Source organism: Ranitomeya variabilis, chromosome 8 (assembly GCF_051348905.1).
Source record: "Ranitomeya variabilis isolate aRanVar5 chromosome 8, aRanVar5.hap1, whole genome shotgun sequence".
Lineage (NCBI taxonomy): Eukaryota > Metazoa > Chordata > Amphibia > Anura > Dendrobatidae > Ranitomeya > Ranitomeya variabilis.
The window spans coordinates 12,231,133-12,252,673 of record NC_135239.1 but is presented as its reverse complement, the minus strand read 5'-3'; the positions used below and the strand labels follow the sequence as shown (position 1 = coordinate 12,252,673).

The 21,541-nt window shown below is 49.0% G+C and overlaps 2 protein-coding genes across 6 annotated transcripts in view; one reads left to right on the top strand and one right to left on the bottom strand.

Moving 5' to 3' along the window:
* Positions 1-2,909, top strand: part of AK5 (adenylate kinase 5) — a 133,541-nt gene extending 130,632 nt beyond the window's left edge. Inside the window, exons 14-15 of one of the 2 annotated variants that reach the window (XR_013218565.1) lie at positions 1,397-2,416; positions 2,866-2,909. Coding sequence is in view for 1 of the 2 variants with exons in the window: in XM_077277557.1 (XP_077133672.1) it covers positions 1,397-1,465 (69 nt within the window). In the remaining variant the exon portion in view is untranslated. Of the gene's footprint in view, positions 1-1,396 lie in introns of both variants that reach the window. The other variant, XM_077277557.1, reaches the window with a different exon arrangement.
* Positions 2,910-4,591: 1,682 nt separating this feature from the next.
* Positions 4,592-21,541, bottom strand: part of ZZZ3 (zinc finger ZZ-type containing 3) — a 59,182-nt gene continuing 42,232 nt past the window's right edge. For all 4 annotated transcript variants that reach the window (XM_077277552.1, XM_077277556.1, XM_077277554.1 and 1 more), the window contains exons 4-12: positions 20,577-20,724; positions 20,287-20,396; positions 17,993-18,061; positions 17,625-17,726; positions 11,355-11,450; positions 9,733-9,882; positions 9,433-9,567; positions 6,938-7,038; positions 4,592-5,051 (exon numbers count right to left, since the gene is read on the bottom strand). In XM_077277552.1, the coding sequence (XP_077133667.1) occupies positions 4,907-5,051; positions 6,938-7,038; positions 9,433-9,567; positions 9,733-9,882; positions 11,355-11,450; positions 17,625-17,726; positions 17,993-18,061; positions 20,287-20,396; positions 20,577-20,724 (1,056 nt within the window). In that variant the 3' untranslated portion in view covers positions 4,592-4,906. The remainder of the gene's footprint in view (positions 5,052-6,937; positions 7,039-9,432; positions 9,568-9,732; positions 9,883-11,354; positions 11,451-17,624; positions 17,727-17,992; positions 18,062-20,286; positions 20,397-20,576; positions 20,725-21,541) is intronic.

Below are 21,541 nucleotides of genomic sequence, written 5' to 3'. Positions count from 1 at the left end.
CCTGTGGCTGTGGCTGGTACTGCAGGTCGTGCTCATCATATGTCATGGTGACACCAAAACGAGTATTTTTTGCAGAGAAGTAGCTAAATCTGCGCTGACTTGGTTTTACAAAGGACTGGTTGAAGGCTGGTGGTCACGTTTTGGCTTTAACCTCCTCATCTTTCCCCACGCCGTCCTAACTTTTTAGGGTAAAACTTTAGGGAGTCGGTCTTCTATGTACTAAAGTTTTATCTTCTTGTAACTTTAAAAAGAAACAAAAACTCCCAAAAACTAATCTCGCCATGTACGGGCTCGTAGAGGAGTGTATAATACGTGTGCGGACCACGTACAGACCGACATGGACCAATGTCAGTCTATGGGTCCGTTCACATGACCCCTTGGTCACCCAGATCGGGAGGCGCAGCGCGCGCTATTCTATGTTTCAGAGATTCCTCAGTTTAAGTCTTCGGGTGCATAGAAAAAAATCGGACCAGTGCAGATCATCATTATTGCATCTGATTTTAACAGATACATTTTAGTATTTTAGATATTCGTAAATATCATCTTATGGATCTAAAATGCGTCTGTGACCCGGATGGGAATAAGGCGATTTCACCCTCTCATCTGACGCCGATTGCGGTCCTGAGATTTTCACCTTGGACGTCTCACGACTGAGCCGGGCAGATGCCACCACGCATCAGTGTCGCAGGCACAACGTCAGCGATCCTTTACTATATTATTATAACCTAAAAGGTCAGTGCAGACCTGGAAATGATCGGGACAGACAGGTCCATCAGCCAGAAAGATGGCGCAGCCGGACGGCAAAAACAATCAGAAATCTGGGGAACGGGATTTTTGTTTTCCGATTGGTAAATAACAACAGATTATTTAAGTCATCAATACGAGATCGGTGGGGGTTTAGTGCTCCCATTAATCAGTGATTTCCTCCAGGAAGTATCAGGAAACAGAGAATCCATCAGCGAGCTCTTCCTGATTGGGGTTTTGTCTCTTTTTCCAAGGTCCTTTTAGCCAATTTATGATCACAGAATTCAGCTCGTCTGATGTGTTCTGTGATTACAAATCAGCTGAGAACTTAGGAGAAGACAGATCTAACAAGTTATACGAAGTCTTTCACTGGGACGAGCTCACTGACAGATTCTCCGGTAACTCATTCTGCAGACAGCACATTATAGCCTCTGTGGTCCACAAAGTGTTCAGCGACAACCCAATTGCAAAAAGAAAATGGGCGAAATACCTGAATGTAAGTGGAACGATTCCTGGTGTCCATATCCAAGAGGGATCAGACGCCCCAAGTGGGTGAATCTGGGGATTAGCGGAGGCGACGGCGGGTAACGTCACTGCGGCTGCATTTTATGACCTATTACGCTGATTAATGGAAATCCTTTTCTCTTCCTAGATTAATGCGGAGAGGTCTCCAGAGCAGGTTTTCCTTCAGACCTGCACATCAGTGGACGCCATTTTCTGAGGATCCCGGCGCCGGACCAGGAGTCGGCAGCAACGTGTCCATCTTGTATATTTACCACCAGTGCATGCAGTCTGTGGTGACAGATCGGTGATCCCTACCGTCCATTCTACACACCCGTCACATGGAGGCGCACACAAGGACATCTGTCTGATGTTACATGGAAAATGGAGATTTTTTTTCTAAAGGTCTCATTCACCTGGTTAAGGGGGTGGTTGGAGCCCTTTAAAGATGTGCCATTTTATTTTTTTAGCAGCATCCATGTGCACCAGTGAAGAAGTGGCTTCTGTACATAAGTTGCACCACAATTTCATGCCCCGTGCACCATTTCTTTCCTAACTCCATGTATCCTTCATTACTGAGAAAACTCTTTGCACTTTTCAGTAGGGGCAATCCATTTGATATTTGGTCACTCTCCTGTTTCTTTACACTCACAGCCTCCCAAACAAAATTGCACTATGAGACAAAGGTAAAATGCACGAGCCGCGAGGGTGGATTTTGGATTTTATAGCCGGGTGCATTGCTGAGTTGCACTTCGTGTCCCTGCATGAAGCCGGCCTAAGTGGTTCCTGGAATGGAGGTAACACTCCAGCTCTTCCAGCGACGATTCCTGGCTGAGGATGATGGGGGAGCGAACCGATTCCTATTACTTAACGCAGTAACTGGCAGAAGCTGCCGCTGTCGTCTTCAATTAGTTTTACACATCCCCTACTTAAGTGTGGAGCGGATGACGAGACGTCTTCTGGCAGCGTGATCCAGATCTGCGGCAAAAGCAGAGACCGAGGAACACAAAGCTCCGCTGAAGTGCAGGCAGTGGGCGATCGCTCCTCCGAAGTGCGGGCAGTGGGCGACCGCTCCTCCGAAGTGCGGGCAGTGGGCGACCGCTCCTCCGAAGTGCGGGCAGTGGGCGATCGCTCCTCCGAAGTGCGGGCAGTGGGCGACCGCTCCTCCGAAGTGCGGGCAGTGGGCGACCGCTCCTCCGAAGTGCGGGCAGTGGGCGACCGCTCCTCCGAAGTGCGGGCAGTGGGCGACCGCTCCTCCGAAGTGCGGGCAGTGGGCGACCGCTCCTCCGAAGTGCGGGCAGTGGGCGACCGCTCCTCCGAAGTGCGGGCAGTGGGCGACCGCTCCTCCGAAGTGCGGGCAGTGGGCGACCGCTCCTCCGAAGTGCGGGCAGTGGGCGACCGCTCCTCCGAAGTGCGGGCAGTGGGCGACCGCTCCTCCGAAGTGCGGGCAGTGGGCGACCGCTCCTCCGAAGTGCGGGCAGTGGGCGACCGCTCCTCCGAAGTGCGGGCAGTGGGCGACCGCTCCTCCGAAGTGCGGGCAGTGGGCGACCGCTCCTCCGAAGTGCGGGCAGTGGGCGACCGCTCCTCCGAAGTGCGGGCAGTGGGCGATTGCTCCTTCAGACTCCGCGATTCGGCACCACTTTCTGGGGTTGTACCCTACTTGGGTATTATTATTATTATTATTTATTTATATAGCACCATTAATTCCATGGTGCTGTACATGAGAAAGGGGTTACATACAGGGTTATAGATATCGTTTAGAGTAAACAAGTTTATAGTGACAGGTATCTGTAGTATATCACATCCAGGGACTTAAAGCCTCTATAAGACTACAACTCCCAGAACGCCCCGATATCCAGACATGATGGAAGTTGTAGTTTTGTAAGAGCGTTATCTGCTGCTTACAAGTATATAGTTGCTGGCATTAAAGCCGCCATTGCTTGTCTTCATTTTTTTAGCTTCTGTACAACACCCGCATGCTATGAGGCCGTCACGTTCAGGTGGGTAGAGACGCGGTCGGTCCAAGCAGATTGCGAACACCCAGATCAGCGCTTCTTGGGATCGGCGGAGGTTCTAGTGATCAGCTGATGCCGCCATCGTATTACATCCCGTCCTGCTGAAAATCTGAATTATTATTATAGCGCCATTTATTCCATGGCGCTTTACATGTGACTAAATCCTTGGCTGGATGGGATCCAAGACGCTGCCGGGTCCCCACCGCCGCTCTCTTTTATAAAGTATTTGTACGCCGCTTCCTGCCGGGAAGTTTCCATTCACTTTACAGTTTTCTTGGTGATATCATCGCTCTCGCAGCGAATTTATTATGTCCTCGCATGACTAAAGCCAAGAAACCGAAAACCACGACGATTGTTATAAAAATAATCAAAAATGTCTAAACATGAAATAAAATGTAAATGCTGTGTGGTAAGAATTTATTGCAGCCGCGGCTTCAGCCGTTACGTTCGCTTTATTTTTTGCTTTCCTCCATTGGTTTCGGGCGAGACACTAAAAATGACAACTTTCTGTACAAACATATAGTACCCACACAGTTTATTTTATTTATTTTTTACAGTCCTCCTGACATTTGAGTTAAGAACATGATTTACACAGAGAAGGAGGGGAACAAAAAAAAAAAAGTCTACTGTCCCTGCCGGAGAGTTTATCCCAGATCCTTAGTCCAGGAGTCTATAGGACGCCGTCTATAAGGGTCCGTAGCCGATGAAGCTCCTCCATATAGATCTATGTAACAACTTGCTTAAATATTAATAAAAAATACAATCTTTTATGGATTTTGTGCGACTACAAAAAGAGGAAAAAAACAGACAATACATAAAGGATTTACAATAGGCGGGTGTTTTTTTTTATATGTTTTTTCCCCTGTCCTTGGGTGGACAGCATTGAAGGTCGAGGCAGACGGCTGTGTATTTTTTTTTTTCTAGGAAGGACCTAAGAAAGTGTTAGACTTTACACAGTAACTACGAGTGGCACTTTTTTCACTATATTTTGTACACGTCACATGATCATCTGAACATTACATTTAAAAAATAGATCTGAGTGAAAATTTCCTTAGACATCCACTCACGCACGCACGCACGGACAGACGCACAGACACCAGCTGGTTACAGGAGCAGCCGCAGTCCCCAATCTGTAGTGCCCGATTGTAGGTCCTCATCTTCCACATCAAAGCAGCTGAAAGTCAATCCATACGGGGGTCCGAGGGGTCAAAGTCAACTTATTGACAGTAGCGTCTTCTTAGTGAACACTGTGATTGGTTAAAACCTTCTCAAAATGTCAGTTTCTGTGCAAAAAAAAAAAGGAATTTAAAAAAAAATATTTCACAAAACTGCAAGCTAGTAAACTGGTTTAATATAAATAGTTCACATTTTGACCGTTTTTTTTCTTCTTCGGAAGCCTTTGGGAAAAAAAAAAAAAGTCTGAGTCAGTAACGTGCAGTGTGATTTTGTGTTCTGGCCAGCAGGGGGCAGGGTCCCCGGGGAGGTCACTATGCGCCCGTGGAATGTTCTGCTGCGGTCGGTGGAGTAGATGGAGCTGGATTTCCACGCAGGTATCATGCGGTGAGAGCAGCCGTTCAGAGACCGGTAACTTCTGCTCCGCGACCCGTCGCCATTACCGAGCTGAGGAGATTTCTGGCCGGATCACGTCATCTGTTTGCTGGAAAATAGTTTGGGTCCAGGTAATTGTAACTGGTGCTGTGCGGCATGCAGTAATCGCGGTCCAGGAACGTCTCCGCTTTATACACCGGCTCCAGGTGATGGTCCTCCTTGTGACTTTGGGTTTCATATAAACTAAGGGGGAAAAAAACAAACAACAAAAGTCATTGATTTCCATGATAAAATGTTCTATCCGTATCTGCAAAAGCTGAGTGTCCACCAATGTGTGGACCACCAATGTGCGGACCACCAGAGGCCTCGCTGGAAACTGCCGGACACTTGGGTTGACCCTGTTAGGGCTTTGCTGTGCAATCTAGACCACAAGTTCACACCACGGGGACACACGGCCATGTAACGAGGCCCGGTCGAGGTACCAGGACTGGATGAGGCCACGTATTTACACCATGGGGACACACGTATAGGTAACGAGGCCCGGTCGAGGTGCCAGGACTGGAGGAGGCCACGTATTTACACCATGGGGGGACACGTATATGTAACGAGGCCCAGTCGAGGTGCCAGGACTGGAGGAGGCCACGTATTCACACCATGGGGACACACAGCCATGTAACGAGGCCCGGTCGAGGTACCAGGACTGGATAAGGCCACGTATTCACACCATGGGGACACACGTATATGTAACGAGGCCCAGTCGAGGTGCCAGGACTGGAGGAGGCCACATATTCATACCACGGGGACACCTCCATGTAACGAGGCTTGGTTGAGGTGCCAGAACTGGATGAGGCCACGAGTTCACAGCACGGGGACACACGTCTATGTAACGAGACCGGTCAAGGTGCCAGGACTGGAGGAGGCCACGTATTCACACGTCAATGTAACGAGGCCTGGTCGAGGCCACGTATTTATACCACGGGGAGACACGTCCATGTAACGAGGCCCGGTCGAGGTGCCAGGACTGGAGGAGGCCACGTATTCACACCACAGGGACACACGTCAATGTAACGAGGCCCAGTCGAGGCCACGTATTTACACCATGGGGAGACACGTCCATGTAACGAGGCCACGTATTTACACCACGGGGACACACGTCCATGTAACGAGGCCCGGTCGAGGAGCCAGGACTGGATGAGGCCACGTGTGCGCAGCTCCCGCTATTCATTTAAATGGGCGCACAGGAACATGTGTGGCCCTCGGACCGACCCCAATGGCACAAGACGGGGCCCTGACGATATGGAAGATGCGAATGGACATTGATGGTATAATATTAAGTTTATTTATAAACCAGAATCTCGTGCAAATCCATTTTCCCAAAATATTAAAGGGAAAACATTGTTTTATTTTTTTTCTCCCAAGTCAATATTACAGATAAAAACAAAAACTTAGTAAAACATCTGAGTAACGGGAAGTGCTGAATTCACAGATGACAGAACTTAGCCGGGAACTGAGAGATTCCAGAATAAAGGATCAGTCCAGGAGGAAGAAGCAGATTTCTGTACTCAGACGCGTTACGAAGTTTTATTTTCACATGTATTATTGATTAAGAAAACAAAGTAACTTACAATGATGTTTCCTCCATGCCATCCGCTACACGTGGGCTGGAGCAAATACTCCGTGATCTTGGGGGTCAGAGCCCCATATTGAATGGAGAAGATGCTTCGCCTGCCCGACCTCTGCTCCGCTCATTGTCCATGGGGCGGGCGGAGGAAGGGGACTGCTGCACTTAGACATTTTAGCATTTTTGGGAATAACCCTTTATGCCCCGTTTTCTGTAAGGTAAAAAACTCCAGATGTGGCGGACATGGCGCAACGAGCAATTACGTTTCACTGTGCACCACGTAATCTCGCCCACAGTGGCCACCTGTATTAGCGGGACGCCACGGGAAGTCATCGAAGTGGCCGAGGTATTCTGCAATCAAAGTTTCCAAAGGGAATTTGCACTAATCTATATACAGTTATCAGGATGCAACTGGAGCAACACAGCAGCCGATTATCGCATTTGGAAACACAACTGGGTCCAGATGTAAAATTGCACCAGTCCTTCCCCTCTCCCCATCTGCACTCACCAGTCAGAGCAGGAGTCACAGAAATCCACAGCCATCTGCAGCGGGCAATCCTGACAATGCCACCGAATACCCTGGATTGGTTCAATACCACAATTATCACACTGCAATAGAAAAGGGAGAAGAGATCGTGGATTTCACTGATCCTGAGTTACATCCTGTATTATACCCCAGAGCTGCACTCACTATTCTGCTGGTGCAGTCACTGTGTACATACATTACATTACTGATCCTGAGTTACCTCCTGTATTATACTCCAGAGCTGCACTCACTATTCTGCTGGTGCAGTCACTGTGTGCATACGTTACATTACTGATCCCGAGTTACATCCTGTATTATACCCCAGAGCTGCACTCACTATTCTGCTGGTGCAGTCACTGTGTACATACATTACATTACTGATCCTGTTACATCCTGTATTATACCCCAGAGCTGCACTCACTATTCTGCTGGTGCAGTCACTGTGTACATATATTACATTACTGATCCTGAGTTACCTCCTGTATTATACTCCAGAGCTGCACTCACTATTCTGCTGGTGCAGTCACTGTGTGCATACGTTACATTACTGATCCCGAGTTACATCCTGTATTATACTCCAGAGCTGCACTCACTATTCTGCTGGTGCAGTCACTGTGTACATACATTACTGATCCTGAGTTACATGCTGTATTATACTCCAGAGCTGTACTCACTATTCTGCTGGTGCAGTCACTGTGTACATACATTACATTACTGATCCTGAGTTACCTCCTGTATTATACCCCAGAGCTGCACTCACTATTCTGCTGGTGCAGTCACTGTGTACATACATTACATTACTGATCCTGAGTTACATCCTGTATTATACTCCAGAGCTGTACTCACTATTCTGCTGGTGCAGTCACTGTGTACATACATTACATTACTGATCCTGAGTTACATCCTGTATTATACTCCAGAGCTGCACTCACTATTCTGCTGGTGCAGTCACTGTGTACATACATTACATTACTGATCCTGAGTTACATCCTGTATTATACTCCAGAGCTGCACTCACTATTCTGCTGGTGCAGTCACTGTGTACATACATTACTGATCCTGAGTTACATCCTGTATTATACCCCAGAGCCGCACTCACTATTCTGCTGGTGCAGTCACTGTGTACATACATTACATTACTGATCCTGAGTTACATCCTGTATTATACCCCAGAGCTGCACTCACTATTCTGCTGGTGCAGTCACTGTGTACATACATTACTGATCCTGAGTTACATCCTGTATTATACCCCAGAGCTGCACTCACTATTCTGCTGGTGCAGTCACTGTGTACATTCATTACATTACTGATCCTGAGTTACATCCTGTATTATACCCCAGAGCTGCGCTCACTATTCTGCTGGAGCAGTCACTGTGTACAGACATTACATTACTGATCCTGAGTTACATCCTGTATTATACCCCAGAGCTGCGCTCACTATTCTGCTGGTGCAGTCACTGTGTACATACATTACATTACTGATCCTGAGTTACATCCTGTATTATACTCCAGAGCTGCACTCACTATTCTGCTGGTGCAGTCACTGTGTACATACATTACATTACTGATCCTGAGTTACATCCTGTATTATACCCCAGAGCTGCGCTCACTATTCTGCTGGTGCAGTCACTGTGTACATACATTACATTACTGATCCTGAGTTACATCCTGTATTATACCCCAGAGCTGCACTCACTATTCTGCTGGTGCAGCCACTGTGTACATACATTACATTACTGATCCTGAGTTACATCCTGTATTATACCCCAGAGCTGCACTCACTATTCTGCTGGTGCAGCCACTGTGTACATACATTACATTACTGATCCTGAGTTACATCCTGTATTATACCCCAGAGCTGCGCTCACTATTCTGCTGGTGCAGTCACTGTGTACATACATTACATTACTGATCCTGAGTTACATCCTGTATTATACTCCAGAGCTGTACTCACTATTCTGCTGGTGCAGTCACTGTGTACATACATTACATTACTGATCCTGAGTTACATCCTGTATTATACCCCAGAGCTGCACTCACTATTCTGCTGGTGCAGTCACTGTGTACATACATTACTGATCCTGAGTTACATCCTGTATTATACTCCAGAGCTGCACTCACTATTCTGCTGGTGCAGTCACTGTGTACATACATTACTGATCCTGAGTTACATCCTGTATTATACTCCAGAGCTGCACTCACTATTCTGCTGTCGGCACTGAGTCTCCCGAGGCTAGCGTGGCATGATGCCATATGAGCCCTGCAGCCAATCAGTGGTAACTGATGGGCTGCAGCACTCACTTCCCCGGACATCTGGGGCTCGTCTGAAGGAAATGAATGCAGAAGCTCAAAGTGGCCGCTGATTGGCTGCAGGTGCACATGGCGTGATATCGCGCGAGCCTCAGGAGCCCGGCGTCACGGACACGAGGAGCGTGTGACGACTGCGGCCCGGGGACCGAGTACCGGACGGCTCTCACCTTGAAGCCGAGGTGCTGCACGAAGCCGCTCGCCGCCTCCATCTCTTGGAGCCTTTGCTTCTTTAATCTCTTAAGTTCAAGTAGTTCTTTATATTCCGCAAGTCCCCGGAAAGAAGTGGGAATAGATTCCTCATCCTGAGAAAGAGAAGAACAAAGTCACCAAACTAAAAGAGCTGTCTCCAGCTGCCAGGAACTATAACTCCCAGCATGTGCCAATACCCCCATAATGCTGGGAGTTGTAGGTCGGTGAATACTTGGTGCAGACTCTGAACAGGGAAAAGGTTCATGAAGCCTCATTACCGAGATGTCGTCGTCCTCGGCTGCATCGAGGTTGTGAAAGCTGGAGTGGTCGTCGTCCTCTTCCATAAACACCGGAGGCTCGTGGGAAGTCATGAAGGTGGAGGGTTTAAACAGATGCTTGTTGAGAACGTGCTGCCGCTTGCTTGATGCCTGGGAGCAGAACACAAGGAATGAAGGCCAATGGGAGTAGTAGCACCAGGTGGTCTTCATCAAAGCATCATATACACATCTCCAAAATTACTGAAAAAATGGGGAAAGCAACTACAATAAGGACAAGATGCTGGAATCCAGCTGAAAAGGACAATGGCGCTACGACGGCATCCAGCTGAAAAGGACAGGGGCGCCACGCTGGCATCTAGCTGAAAAGGACAGTATCACTTACCGTATTTTTCGGACTATAAGACGCACCGGACGATAAGACGCACCCCAAATTTTCAGAATAAAAATAAGGAAAAAAAAAAAATGTTTCAAATGGGGGTACGTCTTACAGTCCGAATTCAGCTTACCAGTGAAGGGATCGCCATAGGTGGAGAAGTGGTCACAGGGGCCTTTCGGTGGTCCAGGCTGGTGCGTTGGCCTCCAGGAAATCCCATCCCAGGCTGGTGCTCTGTGCTTGGGCAGGGGTGGAGGCTCTGTGCTCCGGGGCAAGGGCTGTGCTCCGCTCCAGAACAGAGGCTGGGCTCCGGGGCACAGGCTGGGCTCCGGGGCACAGGCTGGGCTCCGGGGCACAGGCTGGGCTCCGGGGCACAGGCTGGGCTCCGGGGCACAAGATGTGCTGCGGGCAGTGGCTGGGCTCTGGGGCACAGGCTGGGCTCTGGGGCACAGGCTGTGCTGCGGGGCTGTGGCAGCGGCTCTCTGGGCTCAGTGGGGGCTCCGACGGCATTTCTTCAAAGCCTGGAGGCCCCCCGCTCATCCGGCATGTTGCGGTGGCCTCCGAGAACATGGGCGCCAGGAAAATGGCCGCCGGGCCGGCGCACGCTCAGATTCAGATCTTGTTGCCGAGATCTCGCCCCGAGATCTCGGGAGACGAGATCTCATTGACGAGATTTGAATCTGAGCGTGCGGCGGCCATTTTCCTGGCGCCTATGTTGACATAGATGAGCCCGGATGAGCGGGGGGCCTCCGGGCTTTGAAGAAATGCCGTCGGAGCCCCCACTGAGCCCAGAGAGCCGCTGCCACAGCCCCACAGCACAGCCCCTGCCCACAGCACAGTCCCAGCCGCACCAGCATGGGAAGGGAGGCTGCATCGGGACCGCCGCCGCTGCCGCAAAATTTGTAAGTATATTCCGACTACAAGACGCACCCCCATTTTCCCCTTACATTTTTGGGTAAAAAAGCGCGTCTTGTAGTCCGAAAAATATGGTAACTGTCATCCAACCAAAATGACAGTAGCGCAAGGCTGGCATCCAACTGGAAAGGACAGCAGCTTAAAGCCTGTAGTGTTTTTATTGATATTGTAAACAGCAGGAGAGTTGATCGCGATACTTCACAAAACGTCTCCGCCATGTCCTGTCCAGCTGGATGCCAGGCTTTATATATTGTCCAGTATATGAGCGACATTCCCCAAAGTGTAACACAAAACCAGTCCACTCAGGATACACGGCAGTAATGGCTGCGCTCACCTTCTTAGAATACATGTAAAGGTTCGGGGTCCGTCCTGGCACCGGGATTCCGGCTTTGGTCAATTTTATAAAATACTTCTGCACTCGGCTGGCGACCTGTGAATGCAGGAAAACACCGGAGGACAAATCAGATGTCGCACATGCAAAGCTGCGAATGTTACACGGGCAAAAATACCATAAATCAAGAATTTACACAGAAATTTTCAGTTCTGCAGAAGCCGCAAGATACGGAGAAAGAAAAAGGAGATTTTTGTGTACTCACCGTAAAATCTTTTTCTCCAAGCCAATCATTGGGGGACACAGGACCATGGGTGTTATGCTGCTTGCCACTAGGAGGACACTAAGTAAACACAAAGAGTTAACTCCTCCTCTGTAGTATATACCCTTTGACTGGCCAGTAACGACTCGGTAGTAAAGCAGTAGGAGTAAAACCAAAACAAGTAAACCATGTCCAAAACTAAGGAACAAAAGACAACAACAACCATCCAATAGGCTAACAGGGTGGGTGCTGTGTCCCCCAATGATTGGCTCGGAGAAAAAGATTTTACGGTGAGTACACAAATCTTTTTTTCTCCTACGCCTCATTGGGGGACACAGGACCATGGGACGTCCTAAAGCAGTCCCTGGGTGGGGAGCAATTGCACTGCTAAAACCCCATGTACCCCTGGCTTACTGAGGTACCGCTGTCTGCAGAATGCGCCTGCCGAGGGCAGCGTCTGCCGAAGCCTGGGTATGGATGTGATAGTGCTTCGTGAAAGTATGCAGACTGGACCAAGTCGCAGCTTTACAAAGCTGTTGTGCTGAAGCCTGGTGCCGAATGGCCCAAGAAGCACCGACCGACCGAGTCGAATGCGCCTTAATCCCTGCTGGGACAGGGGTGTTCCTGACGCGGTAGGATTCCTGAATAGTGGAGCGAATCCACTTGGCTAGAGTGGCCTTTGAGGCAGGTAGACCTTTCCTATGTCTCTCCGGAAGCACGAACAGGACATCCGACTTACGGAAGGGAGCAGTGCGAGATATGTACCGCCGAAAAGCTCTAACCACATCCAGAGTATGGAGAGCTTTCTCGATACGATGGGCTGGTGCCGGACAGAATGACGGCAAGACAATGTCCTCATTTAGATGAAAGGAGGAAACGACTTTAGGTAGGAAAGAGGGAGAGGTTCTCAAAACTACCTTGTCTGAGTGAAAAATCAGGAAGGGGGGGGTCGGCAAGAGAGCCGCCAACTCAAACTCTCCTGATTGACGAAATCGCCACGAGAAAGACCACCTTCCATGAGAGGAAGGTGAGAGATATCCTGCAATGGTTCGAAAGGGGCCTCCTGAAGAACTCAGAGAACCAAGTTAAGATCCCATGACGCCAAAGGCATTCTATAGGGAGGAACCACCCGAGAGACTCCTTGGATGAACGTCTTAAACGTCAGTCTGGAAGCGATCTTTCGTTGGAATGGAACAGACAATGCTGACACTTGTCCCTTGAGCGAGCTTAGAGCAAGGCCTGACTCTAAACCAGATTGGAGAAACTCCAGAATGGACGGAATGGAAAAAGACCAAAGGAGAACGTCCATGGGTATTGCACCATGAAAAGAAGATGCGCTAGGTGCGATGATAAATACGCATGGATACGGGTTTCCTAGCGCGAATCATGGTAGAAGAAACCCCTGGAGAGAATCCGGCTTGGGCTAAAATCCAGGATTCAACGGCCACGCCGTCAAAGACAGGACCCCGGAGTTCTGGTGGCAAATCAGGCCCTGTGAGAGAAGATTCGTGCGATGTGGAAGCCGCCAGGGAACGTCGGCGACCATTTGGATGTGTTCCGCGTACCATGCTCGGCGCGGCCAGTCTGGCGCGACGAGAATCACCGGTCTCCCCTCTGCTCCTGAGAGTCATCAAGAAGATCAGAGCAGAGGACGAGGCGGAAATATGTATGGCAGCTGGAACCGATGCCACGACAGGACCAGAGCATCTGCCCCGATGGCGCAAGGATCGCGGGAACGAGCAATGAACTGGGGAACCCGGTTGTTGAACCTTGAGGCCATGAGATCCACATCCGGCGTCCCCCAGCGAAGGCAAATCTGCTGGTAGACTTCCGGATGGAGGGACCACTCGCCCGAGGCAAGACCTTGGCGACTGAGGAAGTCTGCTTCCCAATTCTCCACGCCCGGTATGTGGATTGCCGAGATGAGCGAGTGATTGGTCTCGGCCCAGCGCAGGATGTGGGAGACTTCGAGCATGGCTGCCCTGCTGCGGGTTCCCCCTTGTCGGTTGATGTATGCCACAGCTGTGGCATTGTCAGATTGAATTCTGATGGGATGGCCTGCGAGAAGGTGGTGAAAGTTGTGTAAGGCAAGAGTGATCGCTCGAATCTCCAGGATATTGATTGGGAGACGCGACTCTCTTGTGGACCAACGACCCTGTGCCGTGTGGTGATTGAAAACTGTGCCTCAGCCCAACAGGCTGGCATCGGTGGTCACCACTAACCAGCTGACTGGGAGAAAGGACTTCCCTTGGTTCAGGGAGGACTGTAGCGTCCACCATCTGAGGGTCTGCCTGACCTGTGGGGGCAGGCGGAAACGACGGTCGAGGGAAAACGGGCTCCTGTCCCAGGCTAACAGAAGCGCCTGTTGCAGGGGACGGAGATGGAACTGCGCAAACGGAACGGCTTCCATCGCCGCAACCATTTTCCCGAGTACGCGCATAGCAAAGCGAATGGAGTGAGGGACTGGACAGGAGAGCTTGCGCGCTCCCTGTTGTAAGGGCAAGACCTTCTCTGGAGGGAGAATGACTAACCCACGGGAAGAGTCCAAAATCATGCCCAGGAAGCAGATTTGCTGAGCCGGCACTGGATATGATTTCTCGAAGTTGATTTTCACAACCCACGCGAGAAAGAGAATCCACGGTGATACTTACAGACTCTTCGCAGGCAGAATGGGACGGACCCTTGATTAAAAAGTCGTCCAGATACGGAAGAACTACCACTCCCCGAGCGTGAAGAATGGCCATGACAGCCGCCATGACCTTCGTGAAGACTCTGGGGGCAGTGGCGAGTCCGAAGGGCAAGGCCACAAACTGGAAGTGTTCTTCTTGGACTGCGAAATGCAGGAACTACTGATGAGAGGGGAAAATTGGAATATGTAGATAAGCATCCTTGATGTCTATGGATGTGAGGAACTCCCCTTTTTCCAGGGACGCGACAACAGAACGGAGCGAGTCCATTCTGAAGTGTTGGACCCGTACAAACTTGTTTAGCAGTTTGAGGTCCAGTATGGGCTTTAAGGTCCCGTCCTTCTTTGGGACCATGAAAAGGTTGGAGTAAAACCCCTTGAACCTTTGGTCTCGAGGGACCGGAACGATGACACCGTCCCTTTGAAGGACCTGTATGGCTTGAAGATGAGACGCCCTTGCTTTGGGGGGAGAAGACTGGAAGAAGCACTGAGGGGGGGATGGAAGAAAACTCGATTTTGTATCCGGAAGACATGAGCTCTCTGACCCACTCGTCACGAACGACCGAGAGCCAATTTTGACGGAACGAAAGAAGGCGTCCGCCTACTTTGTCGGTGTCGGCCGGACATGACGACGAGTCATTGTGTAGAAGGTTTAAGAGATGCGGATAGCTTAGGGCCCGAAGGTCTCGGTCTGGGTTTCCAGGAACGGTTTGGTCTGTATGAGACCTGAGGATTTCTGTTTTCCCGCCATCCCGAACCAGGGGAAGGAGGAGGACCAACTTGAGTTGTTCCGAAAAAACCGGAATAGAAATTGCTGTTGATGCCGAAAAGGCCGGGCAGGTTTCTGCTGGGGAAGAAATTTACTCTTCCCTCCGGTAGCGTCAGAAATGATTTGGTCTAGTTTCTCCCCAAATAAACGACCCGCTTGGTAAGGTAAAGAAGTCAGCGACTTTTTAGAAGCAGAATCTGCTCGCCAATCACGGAGTCATAAGGCCCTCCTGATGGAGATTGCGTTTGCAGCCACTTGCGCTGCGCAATTAGCCGCATCTATGGAAGCGTTAAGTACGAAATCTCCGGCCTGAGCTATCTGATTAGCTGGTCTAGCCGCCTCTGGGGGAAGAGTACTGCCGTGGACGGTAGAGGTTAACACCTCTGCCCAGGCAACCATTGCCTTAGCCACCCAGGTAGCGGCAAAAGATGGAAGGAGAGCTGCTCCTGAGGCCTCAAAGACTGAGCGAGCCAGGTAGTCAATTTGACGGTTAGAAGGATTTTTGACTGATGAACCGTCGGACAGAGATAAGACAGTTTTGGATGCGAGTCGTGACACGGCAGGATCCACAGAGGGAGAGAGAAGCAACTCCTTCATCAGATCCTTGGAGAAGGGATATTTAGCTTCCGTGGCTTTTTGAGCAGTAAATTGCTTCTCCGGGTGTTCCCTGTGCTTTTGGGCAATGTCCTGAAGCTCAGGGTGATTAGCAAATGTCCTTTGAACACGTTCAGTCTCTTTAAAAGACACGACGTGTTCCTGAGTGGATACCGATTCCTTGTCCACCATTAATGTTTTGTTGACTGCCTCAATAAGGGAGTCAAGAGTCTCCTGACCGATAGAGGAGTCGGTGGAGACATTGGAGGTGGCGGCAGAAGGCGGCTGTGCACAGACCGGGTCACAGTTCTGGCACAAGGGGGTATTGTGGGCACGTGGCAACGCAGAATTGCAAGTGGCACAAGAAGTAAAAAACACAGTGTGCTTTTTATTGCCCCGTTTTGCCTCCTTAGAGTGAGACATAGCGAATGTCTATCTCCGATAAACTACAATAGCAGAGCTATGTGTGCAGAGAAGGGGTTAAGCTTTTCCCTATGCAGTGGCCCTGAACTGGTGTCCCCACGGAGGAAAAGAGGGAGGTAGCGTTTTCGGCTGTATTTCCCTGCAGCAGTGGAGTCCCAAGATGGCGCCCGAGATTTGCAGGGCTCTTCTCGTTCAGAGCGAGAAGCGCCTGAGCAGTGGGCGGGGCTCCGGCGGTGGGCGGGCTTTTTGAACTGCGGCATAGTTCGGCTAGAGAAGCCGGGGACTAAATTAGTGGAGCTGGCCGGCACAGCGCGCCGGCGGCCATGCCTAACGATCGCCGCTGGCATCTAGCCAGCGATACCTCTCCCCAGGGACCCGGACCGCATCTTCCCACGCTGGCAGCGTGAGGAAGAGTAGTACTCACCGAGGAGGAGCCACCTCCAGCTCAATCGATCCTCCCTGTGTCGGGGGACGGAGAGCATCCTGAAGTGTGCTTGCCTTCTTAGGGGACTTACAGCTGTGCCTGCCGCAGGGGACTTATGGATGCGCCTGCCACAGGGGGCTTACGGCTACTGTGGGGACGAGACGCCAAGGTGGGGCTTGAGTGCGGTGGAGCCCAGCAGATGCACATGAGAGGTATACTCTAAGTGCTCGCCATCTTACAGGGGGGAGATCGGGACCATATAGGAATCGTCGCCCTAGCGTAGATTAGGCGTGCCCCAAACGTCGCAGGAAAGGTACGGGGAGGTATACTCGCCGTGCTCGCCTGTTGATGGTTCGGGGGAGAGCGGACCCTGAAAGGATCCGTCGCCCCCTTCACTCCGTTAATTAAAAAATAAAAATTTACAGAAAATTAAAAATAAAATAAAAAACGTTGGGGTCTGAGAACAGACCCAAGTGCCTCCTACAGACACTAAGCAATAACTGAGTCGTTACTGGCCAGTCAGGGGGTGTATACTGCAGAGGAGTTAACTCTGTGTTTACTTCGTGTCCTCCTAGTGGCAGCAGCATAACACCCATGGTCCTGTGTCCCCCAATGAGGCGTAGGAGAAAATAAAAAAGTCACTGGAGTAAAATGCGCCAATTCCTCCACCTACAGTGCTGAGCGCAGCTCCGGATTTCTGGCAACATTTTTAACAATTTCCATCGTAAAGTTTTGCCGGCGCCGTCTCCACCATGAGACACAAACTCTTACACACGCGGCACAAACAACAAGTTTTGGAGAAATCTGACAGTTTGTGGCTTTATCCATTTATGACATAAATTGGTGCAATTTGCTTTATCCTCGCGAGTCGCCATAAACGAGCTAGTGGCTCCCGATCTCCGAGTACAATGGTCGTGGTCTGAGGATGAAGGTGCAGCGTCTCCTTCAGAGCGGCGCTCCAGCCTCCGCAGGGATCTGTGGCCGGGAGCAGCGATGCTCTTCATCCTCAGGGTCGCTCGCTCCCCGCTGAGGACACATCTTTTATTAAGTCATCATACCCCTTCATACCCCGGCACAGCGGCCATGATGCAGATCGGACCCCGTCCGGCACTCACCTGCTTGGCTGTGCGGTTTCCCAACTCATCCGCAATCTTCTGCCACCTCTTTGACTCAATCTCTTCTGGTGGAAATTTGAGGAGAAGCTGCTCCAGTTTTTTCTAAACAAGCAAAATGTGAGTAAACGAGACGTCCGGCGGAGATCGGCCTCGTGCCCCCCGCTGCTTAGGAAAACCGCCATGTGGACCCCCTCGAGCTCGGACGGGACCCACTGTGAATGGGGCAAAAATAAATATAAACCCACCCTCTAATAAAAACACGTCGGTGTTATGCTCCAGAGCTGCAATCACAACTCTGCAGATTTCAGAGTGGAGATCTCCCAGCATTCCTCACATGCTACGAGGGTCTCCCTTCCCCCCCGTGTTACCTGCTCCTCTATAGTCCACAGCTGATTAAAGGTCCCGGGTTTGGAGTCCATGCACAACCGACCTCTTATCTGAAAAGAGCAGAACGGTAAGGGGTTAACAGGCTGCCAAATAATTCCAGTTTGTAGAGACACCATTATGGGGGCAGAATGCGCTTGGGACCCTCACCACCACGCTGGTGCCACAGATGAGCGCTGGACCTTGTTAGAATACAAGGACGGCCGTGCACCTGAATGACATCTGAATTTTCCTCTACAAAATCAGCCGTTTGCCCGGGGCGCTCCGGAGTCGACCCCCAAATGTTATAGTTACTCCATACAGGTGACCAGGCAGGTATCAGAAGACGTCACCTGTCCCGCTAATCTATGACAGCGGCAGTGAGCGGAGCAGGACTGTCCCTTTAAGAGCTGGTCTGCGATGGGAACATAGTGGTAAAGCGCGACAGACCGGAGCCTTCTCTGCTGACATCTAGTGGCCGATCTGCAGAACTACAGCATCTCCAATGGACCAGAATATCCCTGATACTAAATGGGAGAAACAGGCGATGATCTTATTACTCTAAGCTCAAAGAAGAAAAGAATATGCGGCACTCACCCCAAGGTAGCAGTGAAGTTCGTGGACTTTTTTGGAGAAAATATATGAAATACATCCGTCAGAACATCAGAAATGCAGGTATACAGGAGGGTGCGGTATTGGAGTACGGACGACGGCCGTTTCGCACACAAATGTGCTTCAACGGGTCCAGAAGGTAGATTACAACACGTCATTTCCTTTTAAAGGATCTCTGACTTGTATATATAATTAGAAACGTGACATCAAACTTGTGAGTAATTAGTGACTGTGACATATTATATTATAAATAATCTACATACAGACATACAATTTAAATAGGATACTTCATTTTATACATTCTATCTAAACATCATATAATATACGATATTATCCTATTTATAAATACCATTTAATAACTACTCAAATAGCGTCAATGCCATACCATATTAAACAGTCCTATAGAAATACAGACATATCAAGCTTGTCATTTAGGCCGATTGGCCCCTGAGCGTTTGCATTTAGAATCCATTTGGCTTCTTTTTGTAAGAGAAATCTCTTTTGATCGCCTCCCTGTGAGGAATACGTCACGATTTCTATACCAGCAAAACTGAGCAAGTCAGGATTAGTGTCATGTTTTTCTTTCATATGTTGAATTAATCTTAGGCAGCCTTTACCTGTTGTAATTGAATTATAATGCTCTCTAAACCTCTTGATCAGCGGTCTTATTGTTTTACCGATATAAAATATCGGCAAGGACAGAACAAAACATAAACGACAAATTTACTCTTACAAGAAATAAAATCTTTCACGACATGGGTAATAGAGCCTATTTGTGAAGGATTTCTTGTTATGTGGAGGTAACAAAACCTACAATTACCGCATTTATAATTACCGGTTGATGTATTACTAGTAAGCCAATTATTTCTAGGTACAGATATTCTATTATGTACCAATAAATCTGATAGGTTATGAGCACGTTTATATGCAAATTTTGGGGCATTTGGGGCGCTCAGGGGCCAATCGGCCTAAATGACAAGCTTGATATGTCTGTATTTCTATAGGACTGTTTAATATGGTATGGCATTGATGCTATTTGAGTAGTTATTAAATGGTATTTATAAATAGGATAATATCGTATATTATATGATGTTTAGATAGAATGTATAAAATGAAGTATCCTATTTAAATTGTATGTCTGTATGTAGATTATTTATAATATAATATGTCACAGTCACTAATTACTCACAAGTTTGATGTCACGTTTCTAATTATATATACAAGTCAGAGATCCTTTAAAAGGAAATGACGTGTTGTAATCTACCTTCTGGACCCGTTGAAGCACATTTGTGTGCGAAACGGCCGTACTCCAGCACCCTCCTGTATACCTGCATTTCTGATGTTCTGACGGATGTATTTCATATATTTTCTCCAATAAAGTCCACGAACTTCACTGCTACCTTGGGGTGAGTGCCGCATATTCTTTTCTTCTTTGAACTTGGATTTTCGCTTGACATTTTCATGCAGAGCACCAAAACCCTTAGCATTCGTGACGCCTGATTACCAGCTGTCCACCTTCAGTCCTGTCTATTGGAATTTGTATTGCTCTAGTGCCGTTCTATTTTTCACACTTGTTTGTGATCTTATTACTCTACACTCCGAGAATCCGCTCTACAAATATTCTGCCAAAAGATCCACCCCATAAATCACTGCGTCCACCTCCGGCGCTTTCACCGCCCCCGATCACCTGGACGCTGCTGGCGGAGCTCTCCTGACTGTCGCTCTGGGGCAGCACCGAGTACGATGTGGATTCTCCGTCCTGGTCGCTCGCTCGCTGAGGACTGGTGTGTAACCCGACTGCAACAACAAACGCCGGCTCGTCAGGGACAGAAGACTTTAACTTTTTCTACTTAGTATTTTTTTTTTTTCTACCCAAGTGCGACTGAAGTCGGGCTCAGGGGAGCTGCTAGTTGAGCGATTTCCCGATATGTCCCTCCTAACTTTGGGGGGGGGGGGGGGGGGGGGGGGGGCACCGACCTTTATCAAAGATGAGCTTCACCCTCCGCGAGTTCCTCTTTCTGTTCCTGAACTCTCGCTCGAAGTTTCCCAGCGCCGTCGTGTACTGGTCCCAGGAGATCTCTGGTAACTGGACGATCCTTTGGGGCCGCGGGATCCCAACGTCCACCTGGAGAAAAGGACGATTCGTTATTATGGGGTAATTATCGGGGGTCCTGGAGATCAGGCTCTTATCTCACAGGGGTACAATCACTTTTCCACACAGTCATGATAATAGGGTTATGGCGTCTCCTGTTTAAAGGGCGACACCATGGTCTATGGGCTCATGGACATAAGAGGCCAGCTCGCAGCCGTCTCCCCCAGACCCAAGTACAAATACCACCGTGGTGGACGTGTGCAAGACCACCATGACGTGCAAGACCACCATGACATTGAAAAAGCAGTAAAGAATAGTAATAACGGTCCTAGGAGCGCTGGAAATGAGACCAAAACAAGGATTTTAGTGTTGAACCACAACGCGTTTCAACGGTTAAACCGTCTTCATCAGGTGGAAGTTTATTAATGGAGAGCATGAAGGGGTATTTTAACAAATAGCAGCCAATAACATTCACAGTCAGCAGGTCACATGATAAGAACAAGTCACATGACAAAATAGTAAGGTCACATGGTAAAAACACAATAGGAACAAAATGATGTATACGGTATATAAAAAAAGATTAAATAAAGCCCCTAGACCTGATTACAATATAAAACATGATAAAAAGCAGAAATAAGACAACATATAATAAAATGACACTATAAAAAGGACTTAAAAACCAAGAGATCACTTGTTAACCCTTTCAATGGTAAGATTTAACCCTTCAGGCGCCAGAGTCCCCAACTTAAAAATCCAGAAACTTTCCCTATTAATCAATCTCCCATACCGATCAGATACATTGTCTGGTATAAAGTCTATAATCGTTAGTTTACGAGATTCTAAATTTTTT